The sequence below is a fragment of the Hylaeus anthracinus genome, unplaced genomic scaffold, assembly GCF_026225885.1.
Source record: "Hylaeus anthracinus isolate JK02 unplaced genomic scaffold, UHH_iyHylAnth1.0_haploid 11982, whole genome shotgun sequence".
In the NCBI taxonomy this organism is placed as follows: Eukaryota; Metazoa; Arthropoda; class Insecta; order Hymenoptera; family Colletidae; genus Hylaeus; species Hylaeus anthracinus.
The window spans coordinates 7012886-7030061 of record NW_026534330.1 but is presented as its reverse complement, the minus strand read 5'-3'; the positions used below and the strand labels follow the sequence as shown (position 1 = coordinate 7030061).

General features: G+C 35.6%; 2 protein-coding genes across 4 annotated transcripts; one reads left to right on the top strand and one right to left on the bottom strand.

Moving 5' to 3' along the window:
* The first annotated feature begins 598 nt into the window (after positions 1 to 598).
* Positions 599 to 10600, top strand: LOC128886188 (soluble guanylate cyclase 89Db-like). Of its 3 annotated transcripts, XM_054140838.1 has the most exons (13): positions 599 to 893; positions 4254 to 4453; positions 5475 to 5668; positions 6204 to 6337; positions 6456 to 6692; positions 6942 to 7144; positions 7400 to 7507; positions 7582 to 7750; positions 7945 to 8088; positions 8396 to 8549; positions 8701 to 8810; positions 9383 to 9472; positions 9549 to 10600. In XM_054140838.1, exons 1-13 carry the CDS (start codon positions 852 to 854, stop codon positions 9657 to 9659), a joined length of 1896 nt encoding a protein of 631 aa, XP_053996813.1. In that variant the 5' UTR covers positions 599 to 851; the 3' UTR covers positions 9660 to 10600. The 3 variants fall into 3 exon arrangements, 2 of the variants coding, with proteins under 2 accessions (XP_053996813.1, XP_053996814.1); XR_008459778.1 differs by lacking the exons at positions 9383 to 9472; positions 9549 to 10600 and having other exon boundaries at positions 8400 to 8549; XM_054140839.1 differs by lacking the exons at positions 8701 to 8810; positions 9383 to 9472; positions 9549 to 10600 and having other exon boundaries at positions 8400 to 8604.
* A 148-nt stretch (positions 10601 to 10748) lies between these two features.
* LOC128886191 (trypsin-1-like) lies at positions 10749 to 15952 on the bottom strand. The gene is made up of 7 exons (XM_054140845.1): positions 15291 to 15952; positions 14162 to 14336; positions 13882 to 14044; positions 13459 to 13667; positions 13106 to 13308; positions 12800 to 12854; positions 10749 to 12612 (listed from the first exon to the last, which is right to left on the bottom strand). The coding sequence occupies exons 1-7, from the start codon at positions 15357 to 15359 to the stop codon at positions 12497 to 12499; spliced, it is 990 nt and encodes a 329-aa protein (XP_053996820.1). The 5' UTR covers positions 15360 to 15952; the 3' UTR covers positions 10749 to 12496.
* Between the last annotated feature and the right edge of the window lie 1224 nt (positions 15953 to 17176).

Genomic DNA, 17176 nt, shown 5'->3' with positions numbered 1-17176 from the left:
CGTAATTATTAAAGTCAGTCGAATAGAAGTGACGCAACCCCCGTGGTTTGTACGTGTCACTCGAATTCGAATGACACGGCAGACAACTGAAAATACAGTGACAAGCAACAGAGCAAACACGTTTTGTTAATCTCGCGATGTGAAACGTTCATATCGCAAATTCGTTAAACCTAACAATAATAGAAGAATAATAATATCCAGAATATGAATGTATTATATGTATAATAAAAAAAACGTACAACTTTATTTATAAAGCCTCTTTAGGAAAATTCTTTCACTGGCAAACCTTCAAACTACAGAAGCTTGAGAGCAAAGGATTGAAATTCAAAAAATTCAAATATATTCCATTCCGTTCATGTTTTATTAAAAGTCTAAATCCTAAATCCCCTTTTTCCAAACCCTTTGTGAACGTTCTTTCACATGCACCAACCCCAGGAGCATGATCTCCGCTGAACAGGATTCCCAACCGAATGGCAACGAGCGCGTCGAGAGCCTCGATAACTGCGTGGAGTCCTGCGCGCGCAGGTATTCGCAACCACCCTTCCCAAGCTCGAGTCAACCCCGCGGCACAGCCGAAACTCAAACTTCGGCGCGCGGTCGAACCGGATCAGTTTCTCTCTCTTCACGCCAAAGGGACAAGGAACCGTCCAAATGACGCGTGACACCGTTGTTCTAGTGGCGCGAAACGCCTGACTTCAAAGTGGAAACAGCGCGTCCACCGCGACGATATGCGATCAGACGGCAGCGAGACCGCGGTGAAACCGATTTTCCCGGTTGCCGGACTTTTCCACCGCGTTCCAACAAATGCGCGTTTCGTTGACTGAAGAAACACCAGGAAAACAACAGGAACGATGTACGGCATGCTTTTAGAGAGTGTGCAGCACTTTGTGCAGGTTGGTAACCAAAACTAGGCAAAATTGTTAATTTAATACGAGTTTTCATTAATTAATGAAAGACACATGTTTGTATCGTATGTTAGTCATTGAATAGAATTTTGATTTGAAATTGTTGAATGAAATGTTTCACTGTGAACGAGAAAAATTTAATAATTAGTTAATAATGTCGATAATACAATGGTTGATACGACTATGAATGTTCATACGTGGCCAGGTCAAATTTATTTTTCTTTTCTGTCACTTGTCTCATGCCTGTAAATTAGTAACATTTATTAAATCTTAGCTCTTTCAGGGAAATTTTTAATTATTCAATCGAATAGACGTAGAACACAAATTGCAATTACTTAATTCGTTATCTCATAAGCGATTAATCTCTGTTAATAATGTATAGTGCTAGTGAGTTTGTAGACCAAGTGATCGAACGAATATAACTGCAGTTTCGTGAGACTAGATTTTGACCACTTCATTTTCACTTATTTTTACGGTTGTGTATTTATGTGCATGCTAAGCTTAATTGTTCGTCATCGAATGACTGTGAGGAGAGAACAGAAACAAACGAAATGGAAAGCACGTGCGAAGCCTTATTTCTGATCAGACCAATTCACGCCAATTGAACTGATAAAAGAAATTCCTTTAAATGCGAGCCATACTTTTGCTCATTGAATTTGATTAGTCTTCGATTTCTGCACGTGCAACAAATGTTACGCGAATTACTGAATTATATAAAATACCTTGCATAATCATTGTAAAAAATTAATCCAAGTAAATCGTACCTTAACTCTTACTTTTAAAAGTCTCGCTATAGATATAAAATTATTTTACCTCAGGATATAAATTACAGGAAAATCTGGTCTGATCCATATCACGTTTCCTCCCACGTCTCGATTCCCCATCGAGGATTCCTGTCTGTTCTTGATCGTCTTGATAAATTCAGCTTATTTAAGTGTCGATAGTAAGAATAAATGTATTGAATTCTTCATTAGTCGGTGAATTTTTTTCGCTGAAGCGGTCAGGCCACCATAAAGTTACGTTACAATCAGAAGTGCTTATCTTTGCTTGATACACCATTGTTACTGTTTCAATTTCGAATAGAGACAAAGCGAGTCCGTGCAGAGGATCTATTGACGTGTTTATGAACTGGTGTGCAATGTATTGATTTATCGACTCGTCTCCAAATAATCGATCGTTTAAAAAAAGGATCACGTACTCGTCCGGAGGAAATGGTTTCAAGATACGGAATGAACGAAGTATATCGATGAATATGGATGAACTTCTGACTTCCTTTCAGTACAGCGCCTTAATTGCACAAAGATTTAAAAATAGCATTGTTCTTCCGGCGACTAAGGACACCTGTTGATTCGTTTCCCAATGCTTTGTTTATCCACTATTGTCGATAATTCTATTAACGATCACTGCGGTTCTTCGATCATATTTTCCATCTTGTCTTCAAATTTCTTATAATTAGAAAACTTCAGGTTGCAGATATATCTGAGTCAAAACTTTGCGCATGCATACATAATTACGTATGTATCCCGGGCTAGATTACTTGGAGTGATCGAACTCTTCATAAGCGACGATCAATTAAAAATGGATTAATCATTGAAACACAGCGTGCAATGCAGAACAATGAACCTACTTAGTAAGAGGATATTCAAAAGAATTATCGATAAGTCTTCATCAATGTATGCATTTATGGTTGATATAGAAAATACACGTATGCAGAAGTATTTCATAAATTAACGCAATAATTTCAATATTTTATTCTGCGTAAATGCATGTATTTACTCTGTGCACATTTTGCATATATTTTTTATATTTATGTATGCCATGGACGCATAAAATTTATACTCAATTATGATTAAAATCATACGTTCATCGGGTACGCATTTTAAAAAGTATTCCAACTCTTGGAACTCCTATTAAATGGAATTTAATGGAAAGCAATTTGTCTGAATGATTTATCTATATAATTTAGATAGGATTCACTGAATTATTCGGAAGAGACACATTGTAAATTACAGTTCTAATCGAGTATTCGTTTTTCTATTTACGCATGCATGCGAGTAGTATACCAGACGAGGGCACGTTAGACCACGGTTGAAATTCGGTTATTAAACTGCGTGAAATTTGCGTGTCTGGTTGGTATATTGAACCTCGAGAGGTTCCATTAGTGTGGAAACCGTATTCATTTTCGTGATCGTGGTCATTATGGCAGGAAGAAACATTGATTATCCTATATGGAGGGCCTGGAATTGGATTGATTGTGGGAATCAACTTACCGCGAATAAGAGCAATGAATAGCTTATCGTGCACTTACTACATTGTAAAGTGTGTAATCACGTACTGAAACCCTGGGTTGTATTTTTATTTCTTTAAGCGAATGACAAATGGTTTGAAAATTGAAATAAACCATCTCGTAAAATTGTTTGCAATTAAACTGCAAAATAATTCTTAAATAAGAAAGAAGTGATTTAATAGAACATAAAAAATAAAGATAGGAATGATTCAATAAAAAATAAAAATATTGTTGATTGTTCCATTGTACGAATTAAATGTTTTAATCTGCAAAGCGCGCTAGATTTCACTATTATCATCAGCTCAGTTCGCAAACATTTCATACATAGCTTTGCAGCGTGACGTATAACACCCTGGCCTTTTGTTTTTGTATAGGAGGAATAAAAGGTGGCACGAAGGAAAGGAAATATTCCCTCGAGCATAATAGAAATGGCTACACGTTCTATCCTTTTATACCCAATCCGCTGTTTCTAAGCTACTTTCATTGGAAATCGATCGCACGTACAGTGGCGAGATTTGTACGAAGCATAATAAAGTGAAACTGGAAGACTGTTCACCATAATTTCAATTAAAAACTCGTGATGAAGTTTCTGATAAACCAATCGCAGATCGAAAGACGAACTCAAAACTTGACTGAATGAGTTTGGTCTTGAAGTATAGAATCGTTTCTGAAACGTTTCATTAATTCTAGTTTGAATGATTAAAACTGAGTACAAGTAAATAAATAATATTATAATAGGAAAAATAGTGTACTATCTTAATTCGAAAGTTCTACTACATCTAATATTTTAGTTTAAATTTGTTCTCTGAATGTAATGGTGATTTCAAGAAAATGTAATTAAATCGTTACGTTTCTATAAAATAATTAATCAATTTATGATCAAATCTATGAAGCATATCCTACGTGTTAACGTCATAAGGGAATATTCTTCAATTAAATGTCTAAAGCACTCCTCGTTTCAATACTGAAATTAGTCATTTAGCGCCTTCCTAATGCCACTTTATCTAAAATGAGACGAACCGAAGGAAACCGATTAGAGTAAAATACACTTCTGGTTGCAGTTAGAGTATGGCGAAGAAGTGTGGCATCAGCTCTTGGAAAGTGCTGATTGCAAGCACATGGTATTCAACACACGACAAATATATCCTGACGAGCTTATGACCAATTTGGCTGCTGCTTTAGCCACGATCAAAGGCATCTCGATCGATAATGTGATGCAATTCTTTGGCAAATGTTTCGTTAGATTTTTCAGCAACTTAGGGTAAGTGACATTTCATCCTCAAGAACGCCACTCAATAATTACTAATTCGTCATTTTTAAAACGACTAGAAACTAAAATTTCACTTCAGAGTAGAAATTTCGTGAAGAGACAATTATGGTAGAAATAGAACCAAGGTATTCCTTTATGGTCGCATGCGTTAGGACATGTGACTGGACTTAATCCGTGACACAGAGATTGGATTTAGTGTCTCGTTAATTAAACCGTTTAATTACCATTACACACACATTAGAGAACTATGCGGCGCAGGATAAATTATTTCCAGCTACAACTGCCACGGTTCTATTAAGCGCTTCCACTAATTAATATTTTATTGCGTCCGATTTAATACACTATCGGATCTCTTTACATTTTCGAGCAATCGATAGGCGTTATTGCTTTAATTAAGCTTATCCAACCGAAGTTACGCTTCTTTCTAATTAGCGATGCATGAGTCGGGTTGTTACGGACGATTTATTCGATTGCCTCAATTACGTAGAATAGTTAGAGCGATAAGGACGGGGTGATGCCCGATCTTATCAGTTTTCCGTGTCTCGGGGGAGAGGTGATTATCTGAGCGTAAGGTATGGTACGTTTCCTACACGATTACTCGATACGAGACTTTGAATGCAACCGATGAGAATCGAATCTGGATTTTCTGTAATTATAGAAACACCTGCAAAAATAAATTTTTCAACTTAAAATTAGACATAAACGTGTGTAGGATGTAGGAGTCATTGACGATGCCGTTGACATTTAGCGAGATGTTTTTTTACACAGAATTGTTTACTTCCCAAATAATTATGCAGTTGATAACAAAATAAAATTAAGTAGTGTCTTTAAATTTTATATAAAATTAAATGTATTAAAGACGAGTCGTTTAAAGTAATGTATGAATTATACGAATGAACTGATTTTAGCATTTGTTCATGGAATTCCGAAAATGATAAAATACAATACGTGAAAATAGAGTTTAAAAATCTTCCGAATCGCAATGCATGGGTATTTATTGTTTGAATAATAGGTACGCCTGCACAGTGAAAGCCACAGGTCGTTATTTCTGTGACTTTCTGCAAAGTGTCGACAATATTCATATGCAAATGAGATTCACGTATCCAAAAATGAAAAGCCCTTCCATGTACACTACACACGTCGACGCGCAAGGTGTAGTGTTAGTGTATCGAAGCACTAGGCAAGGTTTTACGCATTATCTCATGGGTAAGATGTTTTCTAATTTGCGAATGTTTTTCTGTTTAACTTTTCCAAGACAAAATGTAAATAATATACAATTTTGAAACATCGATTTGACGTATAGTTTCGACGTATAGAAAATGTTGTTCCACATATAAATAAATCTTTCAGTTTGATTTCAAAACGTTATTCGTAGCAGGTCAATGGAAAATTGAAACACATTTTCTGTTTATACCTCCGAAATGAATAAAAGATTTCCTATTGAATTTTCATTACCTATACATTTTCTGTCATTTCTCATAAATGATAAACAAATCAAGTCAAGATAAGCAGTGTGCGTAAACTTGCAATTCTGATAGTTTAATTTCAAAATGCTAAATACTCAAAGTTAATGTTCCGCAATAAAATGCTTCGGAAGAGATATTGCTCTGAACTGATTTAACTTACATTACGAGTATTTTATAATGAGATGTCAGAGACATATGTATATAATGGAAAAGTTAAAATAGTGAAATAATAATTCACAAGGTAACACGCCTTTATTCCCATACTTTTCCAACAGGTCAGTTGTACTATATAGCTAAAGAGCTTTACGAAACGGATTTGATAATTAGCGTATTAGAATCTTCAAACAATATCCCGGGGTCCAGAAGTGTGATGGTTAAATTTAGAATTGACTTTGACAATCGTGAATATGTAAGTAATCTCACGAAAAATATTCATAATATCAATCCAATATCTACGAAAACAGATTTTACCAATGCTTGAAGGGATTGTGAATAATAAAGAAAATTTTGATGATCGCGATTTCTAGATCGCGAAGAACAACAGAATGAAAACTCCGCTAGGTCGAGAATTGGCACCAGTGTCCTGCACGTTTCTTTTACGGCTGTTCCCGTTTGGGGTCGTGATAAACAAGGATATGCTCCTACTGGGAGTTGGCGATAAACTGTTGCAAGCATGGGGCGGTAGCTCATCCATCCTGAACAAACACGTCACGGAAGTCTTTAAACTGCGTAGGCCTAAAGGGATTTCCTTCACTTGGGGAAACGTAAGGGTACATTTTATATCAGATGCTAGGGAGATTGCTTCATTTGTCACGTTATCTTCAAGCCTAATTACAGAGCAGAACATCGGTAATATTATTTTAAATCAATTGATGACGAATATTCATTCTTTAAACATAAATGTTTTTCTAGAGGCTAATATATTTATATATTCTCCATTTTTATTTACTTTATATTCGATTCTGGTTTTCAAGGTTTCAATTTCTTGATAACAATGCCACATACTTGTATAGGTGCTGTATTTGCATTCAGTGATGTTCGAGCTAGAACTCATCAGGGTAAACGATAACAATGCACAGTCGAATACAGACAATATCGCTAGTACAAGCTCAGGATTAGATAGGCGAGGAAGCCAAGGAGCTAGAAGTATCTTGTTGAAGGGCCAGATGAGGTACATCGATGACATCAAAGCAATAATTTTCCTATGTAGTCCCTTGTAAGTACACGAAAGTAATGAACAATAGTACGAATAATCGTCAAAGCCCTAAAATAAGGGTTCCCAAAGTACTCAACCATCCATAACTTTTAATTATTATATTAATTTCTATACAAGAGATATACTCTTTCTCCCTTTATCAAACATTTCAGTTTCATATTAACATACCTAAATAACACAGAGTGGTACGTGATTAAAATTTTTTGGGAACCCTCAGCCCAAAGCACAGAAATAACAAAAAGTATATTTCGACAGAATCAACAGCTTAGACGAGCTACTCAACATGGGCCTGTACCTGAACGACCTAAACCCTCATGGCCTAAGTCGAGAATTAGTCCTCGCGGGATGGCAGCATTGCGGAAGGTACATACATTATCATTATTTCAATTCCAGCAAAATTGAACGAGCTCATTTTTCTCCGGACCCTTTCTACTCAGGTTGGAGATGATGTTCGAGAGGGCGGAACAGAGATCAACCGAACTGGAAAATAGCTACGCGTTACTGGATCGTTGGAAGAACAAAAGCGACGAGCTTCTGTATTCCATGATTCCCCAGACGGTCGCTGATCGCTTGCGTGCCGGTGCGAGCCCTTTGAGCACTTGCGAGGTATCAAACGATCAATTATTAATGACAGTATCGTGAAAGGAATTTGTTGAGACAGAAAGCTCACAATATAGAATGAATCTACTATTTTAAATACAAATTTGGATTGTTTTTAACATTCTATAACACCGATAAGAAGACAAGATAAGAATAAGACAGAATAAGAAGACAAAATTAACGTTTCCTTTTCTTCATAGTCGTTCGAGTCTATAACCGTTTTGTTCTGCGAGCTTTGCGACTTCGATTACTCGACCATTGAGGGCGCAATGGACATCGTCTCGTCAATGAACGCCGTTTTCTCGTGTTTCGACTCCCTGATGGACGAATACAATGTGTACAAAGTGAGTCCATTATGGCGATAGGAAGAACACTTTTACGACCTCTTGGATAGTAGAAGCACTCTCCAAGTGGACGTAAAACGTCCCAATAACTTCCCGAACACCTCAAAGCAGAGTTCTAGTTTGCTGAATGATAAAGTGAATCATTTTCAAGAACGTATAGAAACAACTTATTATGAGACATCACCATGGAACTTGAAGAACTGAAACTATTGAATAATATAAACAATAGTTTTTTTTTTATTATTCACTCAAACCGACCGGAACTCTGCTTCAACGCTCGTTATGTTACTTTTGCTTCTTTCAACAGGTAGAAACAGTCGGTCGAGTTTACATGGCAGCGAGTGGAGCACCGGATAAGACTGAAGATCACGCTCAAAACGTGGCAGACGTTTCCCTGCAGCTGATAAAGCACGTGCAATCTCTCAAATTGCCATCTGGTCTTGATATACAGATTCGCATAGGTAACACGCGCGATTTCTTACCAAACACTCGTAATTTCTTCTAATTTCACTTGAGTATACTTCCCTTCGATTTCAAGCGTTTCTGACGCTTTCAAAAGTTTGCGTACGCGAAACGAACGCAACCGCATGCAAGCGTGTTCTACTTTCTCAGGAATTCATTCTGGACCAGCTGTGGCAGGTGTTGTTGGCATCAAAGTACCGAGATATTGCTTCTTCGGCGACACGGTGAATACTGCTTCCAGAATGCAAACGACCAGTCTGGTAAGTTTCTGCTATGTCTATCTAATTGTAGGAAAACTGTTTAAAAGAAACTGGGTATAAAAGAGCATCCAACTAGTAGAATGTCGTAATGTCATTGACACGTTTGATATTTGTGGCGAAGTAGAAGATTCATGAACTGATTGCTTTGTTCTTCACAGAAAATTATTGTAAGGTAGATTAATAATTTCCTGACAGTAGAAATAATAAATATATTTTTTATTCGGCAAATTTTCAGTTAAACCAGTTAGCTAATAAATTAAAATTAATGGTTATATAATAAAACATAGTTTTAGAGAACTTAACTTTGTATTGATAAAAGTCAAATTTTATTCGTGACCAATTTTGTCGTTTCCAGTGCTAACAAATACACGGTTTTTCCACTTGCATGTCCTCAATAGATCACTCACGAGCACGTTTATCTTTCACTAAACTTCAAACATGATAAAGTCTCCTCTAAATTCAACAATATTTTCCATTCGACAATTCTAAGAACTTCCAGGCTATTACTTTCCCTTTCGAATCTTATACCTCGCGAAAATTTGACTTTGTGCACAATTTTTTTCATGACACAGCCAGGAAAGGTACACATCTCGGCAGACACTAAAGCGCTATTGGTCAAAGACCGGTACCACGTCGAGTCACGCGGACTAGTTTGGGTCAAGGTTGGTATCAGAAAAACTCCTGCTTAGAGATCCTTAGTCTCGAATCGCGTGATCCTCTGTTTGTCACTCCACGCAGGGAAAAGGCAACATGGAGACGTATTGGATGTTCGACAAAGCGGAAACGAATATTGAGATTACGATCGAAGAAGCTACACCGCCCGAAGGACTTCTAGTCACCGATGTTTAACGTGTAACAAAACGTTGGATGTTATTTAAGAGATCGTTGAACTGCTTTTTGTTTTTAACAGCTGGACGAGCATGTACAGCTTTCGAGATTAAGTCTGGATCGTGCTATTGACAAGCAGACGCGCATATTAGCCTGATGGGTAAGATATACAATGCCCCAGTTTTGTGATGAAATGGTATTGTAGACATATCACAATTCGTAAACGAGCCAGGAAACAGGATGAACAGCTCCTTGACGTGAATAGTACAGAAGGTTCATGTTGTAAACATTAGACAATGTTCTCGTGCGTGATTAGGTATTTTAGACATAATTATTATTTATTACTTGGTGCCGGAGATTATTATTGGTTATCCAAAACAGTACAGTAATATATTTACATTTACTTTATAGCTATATGATTTTGTTATATAAATTTTTCACTGACAATTTCGTAATATTTTTGGGTTGCTCCAAAAACAATAATAAGTACTTATCACAAAGTGGAGTTTATCAGTTCTGAAAAGCTCAAATGACAGTGCAACGTATGTTTGCATAAATGTTGATCCATGACGAGCATATTAAAGTCTTTCGTTTTGTAGCTTATCCTAAATGTTAATGTTAATAACATAAAAATCAAATTTCAGAGATCTCACTCGAAGCTATTCATACTTACACTTACGCTCTATTGATTCTCTGTTGACATTTTCTTTATAAGTGTATATCCATTCTTTCTCCCATTGACCTGCTGATCTCATGCTTCATACATATTTTTTTTATAGCGTAATAAAGACAACATTATCATTGTCATCATTATTATTATTATTAATATATCTCGTAATCAAAGTTACGAGTTTACAATCTCACAGTCACTTATTGTAGCAAATTAATTTCATTCCGAGTATCAAAATTGAGTATCATTGAAAGCTTGCACATCGTTGAAAGACTTCAGTTTAGCCAAATTAGAATATTACCATTTTCTTTTCTCTAAATCACGTCAAAGTATTAAATAAAATAATCGTAATCACTTTAGTTATTTTAAATTGGACGATGAATATATTTTTACCAAGTTGACATTCTACACACACCTTTATCCAGTTACAAACAATGTGTAAAATATTTCAAAGTTTTTATCATATAAACTACTTTTCCCACCACTTAATAGGTGTAAACAATTTTTTTAAACATCTCTGAAACTGTTGTGTTTGCTGCAGAAATAGTTACTATTAAAAATGTAAAAAATTGTATACAAAAAAATTCGACATGTCTTTCGAAAAACATATATCAGAGTTTTTTGGCGAAAATTGTCGCACCTACATTTCTCGCAACAACTCGACCAAAGTTTATGCAAAATAATCAGCTTGGTAAAGATACTTTCTTGATGTTCCGTGTATTTTAATCTAGAGTGACTAGTCTAAATGTAGCTATATAAAAAAAACACGAGAGAAAAAAAAGAAAAACATGAACATTTCACTCGACAAATCAGAGCCTCGCGCGAGTGACATAGTAGGTACGTGAGTTTTCACCGAAATTCCATGTCGAAATGAACAGAGAAAGTCCCGTGACTTTCTTTCTCGTACGTTCAATGTTACGAGTTGAACGAGGCTAGTACGTGCCTTAACTTTCAATTGCTGTCGTCGCGTGTGTAATGTCCGTGTAGACTTATGCTACAAAAAAAGCGTAAAACACGAGTGCAAGCTATGTGTACTTTCGAACTTTGCATCACCGCCCGGTCCATCGCGAAATTCATAGTCTAGACATAGCAAGTAAATAAATAACGAGAAGCTGTTAAATTAAATATGCAAATAGTTCATATTATAGTAATGTATGTCTTTCTCTTCATTCTAGAGTGTGTGAAAAATTTAGGTTCAAAAGGGAATGTTAGTGGTTGTACGAAGCATTTTCAATATAAGTTTAATAAAAATTACTGTATACTTTGAAACACTTTATGGATACGGAATTTCTTTACTGTTTTATAAAATTTCATTGTAACCATAATATTTATGCTACCTTATTTGAACTAAAAAAAGGTCCTTTACTTTTTTTAATGTGTGATATTTTCTTCATACACATTTTATACTTTTACGGCGTATAATAATTTAAATTATTACTCAAAGGGTAGATAAACTGCTACACAGGGGGAAGTAACTTTATAGTTGCTATCTGCTCCATGGCAGAAGGTAAGAAGAGGGGGGAGTATGTGGAGTACAGCAAATTCTATCTGAGTATTAGTATGCTTAGGATCCGCTCAAACGCTCGGACTGAACTTCAAAGCGGTGCAACAATTTGGTTCAGAACTGACTATCTATTTTAAGCTTTTAAATAGGGTCAACGTGAAACGTTGAAGAATATTCAATAAACTTATACTAAAAATGAGTACAGCCAATAACATTCACATTTAAACTTAAATTTACTGAAAACATAAATATGTCATGTGTAATAAATATTCCACTGCGACAGAGTTTATCGATACTGTCCTGGAAAGTGTACTCTTTGAATTTAAAAGGTTCCCACCAAAGATGGAGAAAATTCAAATAATGAATAAAGGTTAATCAATTGTCTATCTATTACACTTTAAAAAAAAATTTAATTCTGAATTATTTAATGTAGTACTTTACAATGAAAAACGAAAAATTAAAGTATTCCATTGAATAAATGTCACGAATAAATTGTTAAATTTCTAAATTTTTATTCGTTATGTATTACACGAATAAAACTTTTCCCATCTTTGGTTTTCACTGGATCCTTACCAACCTCAAAAGAAAAGCAAAAATATGCGTAAAAAGTGTTACATGCCTCCCGTAAACGTCGATGAGTATTGTGTTGCACAAAGGTTATTCATGATTCTAATTTGAATTGAATCAACAGTAGCAAGCGTCCTCGGTGTTGCGCATTATCCACGTCAAATAACGATTCACCCTAGAGTACACGCCAGGATAGCCAGGTTTCGCGCATCCTTCGCCCCAGGACACGACTCCTGCGAATAGAGGGCACCATTATTATTGATAACGAAACGCTGGAATAGCTAAGCATTATTATTTCGAATAATATTACTAAAATATTATTTAAAGCATCTTAATTCTGCATATTATTCAGAATAATAATGCTTCATTTTTCAACACAAACAAAAATTGTAATGTTATTCTATGGGACATAGATCTTACCAACTATATTGTACGTCTTGTTGTTCTCGACGTGTAGAGGACCACCGCTGTCTCCCTAGTTAACAAGAAATCATAAACAATATATATGTGTCTTGTTCTGAAAATATCAGAATGATAGTCTAAAGAGAAAGTTTCAATTTCATGGTCAATTTCAGTAATAATCACAATGTTATTTAAATGACTTCTCATAATAGAAATGATTCGATGTACAAAACAATGCACACATGTGCGTGGTATATAAGCTGTACAATAATGTTATAGAATATATATCTATAACGATGATAAAAAGAATTGCTTGTTAATTACCTGACACGAATCCTTCATTCCTTCTTCGTAGCCAGCGCAGAGCATATTGTCTGTTATTCTTCGTGCTGGATATTTAGTAGCTCGACATTCTGTGTTTGTTAGTATGGGCACCATGACCTCCTGCAGAGTTTGAGAAACGGAGCCAGACTCCGAGACTGCGCCCCATCCGGTTACTATACCTTTTTGACCAGCGAATGTTTTCGCTGGAAGCAGCAATTTTATTTCAGTAGACATCGAATAAAAGATATTAAATAATTATATAAATTCCACCATGTGATTCATTTTTATTAATTACGATGAACACATTATGTCTTTTTTTCAACGAGTTATGGACGATAAGTTTTAAATTTTACCTCGTTCTGGGAGGCAAACCGGTCTCATCTTTCCCTTAAATGGTATGGACTCTTTTAGCCTGACCAGTGCGATGTCATTGTTATAGTTGTATGTCGAGTAACCACTGTGTTTGATCAGTTTATCAACTTTAAACACTTTCGTCTCAGCCTCCGTCGTGGAATTACGATCGTGCTCCAATATTACGATCGACATGGAGGTTGGATCAAATCTGGTGTAATAATTGAAAATTTTAAATATTATTATCGTAAATAATATTAATTTTAATATTAATATAATATTTTTCTTAAATATGTAACTTACAATAGTTATGTGTCATAATTTCAATATAACAGATCAATTTTCAATGTACGAGATATATTTCGATAAAAGAAAGTAATAATACATATGACTGCTATTGTTATTAAAACAGAAAATTAGATCACCTGTCAACGCAATGAGCTGCAGTTAAAATGTAACGAGAGTTTATGACGGTTCCACCGCAATAAAATCGTCCTCTGAACATCATTAATGCCATCCATGGATATTCATTAACTTGCGTCTCGGTACCGCCAACTATACGCTTGTCGGTGTTTGTCAAGCCGCATTCTATAACCCATATATACTCATTATTGTGTATCTATATACATTTTGTATAAAGTGATCAGAGCAAAGTGCCATTTCTTGCGGTGCTAATTGCGTTTTACTAAAGACAGTATAGCTTACTGCAAGGTAAACATTCTTCTTTCATTGGTTCCGGAAGTTCAGTTGTGGTTGTCGTTGTGGATCCAATCGTAGCGAAGCCAAACAGCCATTCCCAAAAGTTTTTGTCGTCCTGAACCGTCGAATTCGTTTGTGTAATATTCGAACTGTCTGCTTCCTCGATAATGGGAGCTTTTCGCTATAATAAACATTTATCTGATACAATTCTGTTGAAATATTCGCAATCTTTCACTGTCTATTAATGCACTACAACAATTATAGTAATACACGAATTCATGTAAAATATAATTAAATTTAAATATTAATAATTACAGTAAGTTCTAATTTATTGACCTATAATATTTTCAACAGTCGAGTCAACTGTTGAAACATTCTTTTCTAATTTTAAATGTGTCTAAAAATGTGACAACAAACATTTCACGTAGAGAAAAGGCAATATAATGATTCTAGTATTTATTTGCAATTAAATCTTCCAACATGTGTATCGAAATAGATTTGTGTTTAAAGGTAAGTAAACATTATTTTACGCACTGGAATAAACAATTCCACGAACACAGCACATTCGTATTAATATACGTATTTCATCGCCGTTATCTGTCCTCAATATGAAACACACTCACTATGCGAAGGAGGAAAAGAATTGTTTTCGACGGATGCCCTCCGATTTAAATTCATCTACAAATACAAGGACGCGTATAAGTTGCAAACCGCTAGTAGGAAACTTGCGTAAGGCATATATCGTTTCATTAAAATATGCAAATATGGTCTTATTGTTACTTGTCGAAGACCCATTAAGTAGATATTAAATTACATATAGAGTTCAGAGGTAATATAGTACAAAGATCATACTTGTAGGTTCGATAACTATGGAGACAAGGACTTGTAATACTGTGTATATGACACAGTATTCCATACATAACAATGTTGACAAGTCTAATTAAAACAACGCCACAATTAAAAAAAAAAAAGTAATTTCTTTTAAATTATTATAAAATGTCAATTTATGTTTATCTTAGACAGACCCCATGTCACAATTTTCTGTCAGATCGTTTACGATAATTACGAAAACAAAATCGTTGAAGGAAAAGTGTGTTACGCGAATCTGCATAGCGTTACCAAAACGGTTACTTACTTCCTCGCAATTAACGACACACACTGTCGTGACGACGAGGATCAGCCAAAGTATCGAGCGCATGCACATGATCACTGGACACTATTTTCCTCGACGCACACGAAACGAGTACTCCGAATAAGCTGGCACTCGGGCACTGAATAAAGAAGCAACGGGTTCAATTGGTGACAATACAACACTTCCTACCAAGACGGCGTACACTTTCACATAAGACTTCGATCCGAAGTCACATCTATATTTATACGAAATAGTGGACAGACGAGTAGTTGAAGTGAAAATTTAGGCTAACCGTATGTAAATTTCCGACTGACTAACATTATCGGTGGACACAACATCCCGTACGTGTTCTCGCGACACCGGTTATTTAAAAATGTGAACGTCCTCACCCAGGTGATTCCCCTTGTGGTCCTTTCGTCTTTCTTTTCGATCGTCCTGCGAATCTCGACGGTGAAGCACCGTGCATTTGACAAGCGGTCAATTTGATTTTTTTTATTATTAATGTGCGAAACGTGGCATTTCAAATGATAAACGTACGTAAGGATAATGGATCATCGTTTGAACTGATATAATTTATTTGGTGGGTGTGTTAGGGTATCTTAATTAAGGTCGTATTTTAAAATTTTAGTTGGAGACCGATGTGTGATTTTATCGAGAAAAAATTAAGAAAAGTATAGTGTGCAGATCTAATTATAAACAAAGATACTAATCGTTCGATAAAAACTTCAGAAGACAAATTATTTCATGAATGATGAATGATTAAAATTGAAAATTGGATATATCTCTTTAAATAAGATCTTATGTATTTTCATTTATCATATTGCCATTCCAAGTAATAAATTCAACGATGTCGGACGAGTTGCCAGATTGTGTTTAACATTCTGACTCACCGACACACCCAACAAACATTAGTAACGACGCAACATGACTATTTGATTTTCGGCATTGTCACCCGTTGGTTACAGTAATGACACAAATTTTAATCGACCCAACACAGATATCGTTATCGCTGTACACAGTACAAAATATGTTTTTTACAGTGTGCATCAATATGATAATTGTACGATCGTTTTATCGTTGTAATCAACTTGCTTCCCTAAACGTGTCCTTTTATTAATAATTCTATTGCAATTTATTTTTCATCACAATTTTATTGTTAATAGACAACTATTTAAACATTGTTCATACAAACCGAAGCAATTACACCACTCGTCCTTTTGTCCATCGTAATTAGGGGATCCCCTAGTCAAATGACATTCCACTTAACATGATTAATAACCCAAGCGCTTCCGGTCATTAAATTAAAAGCTTCAGCATCCTAGGTATAAAATGTTTCATAAAAATATTGAATCAAGTAATCCTCTCATTCCTTAAATTTCTTTCAATTTACGGAATTGTTCGCGTAGTCTTCTAATTATTTTGAGCAGTCTGCGTAGATCTCCGCGATCAAGATTCCTCCATGAAGAAAGGATCCGTGTAGCTGCTGGAAGATAAACCAGGATTCCTGTCGACTTGCTGGCTGGATTCCCGTGTAAGTCGGGTTATCAAAGTTCCAGTTAATGCTGAGAGACCGAGATAAGATGACGAAGGACAGACGAGTGTATCTCACCTGTAACCCATGACAGTGGGTCAAGGTATATGGGTCATAGCACCCTCATGCGGGTGGGACATTGCTTTATTGTCTCGATGTATGACTAACGTTATCAGGAGCCTTGCCTTATTTACATTTATCGCCAGGGTCAGATTGTCATCACAATTTCAGTTTTTTTTTTCACGGACAAACCGTGTTTGAAACGTATTACAGCAACAACAGAACATCTGTTCACGATGAGATGAAAAATACTTTTTTATTTGCAAACTGTACGATTAGATTATTGAATCAAACATAT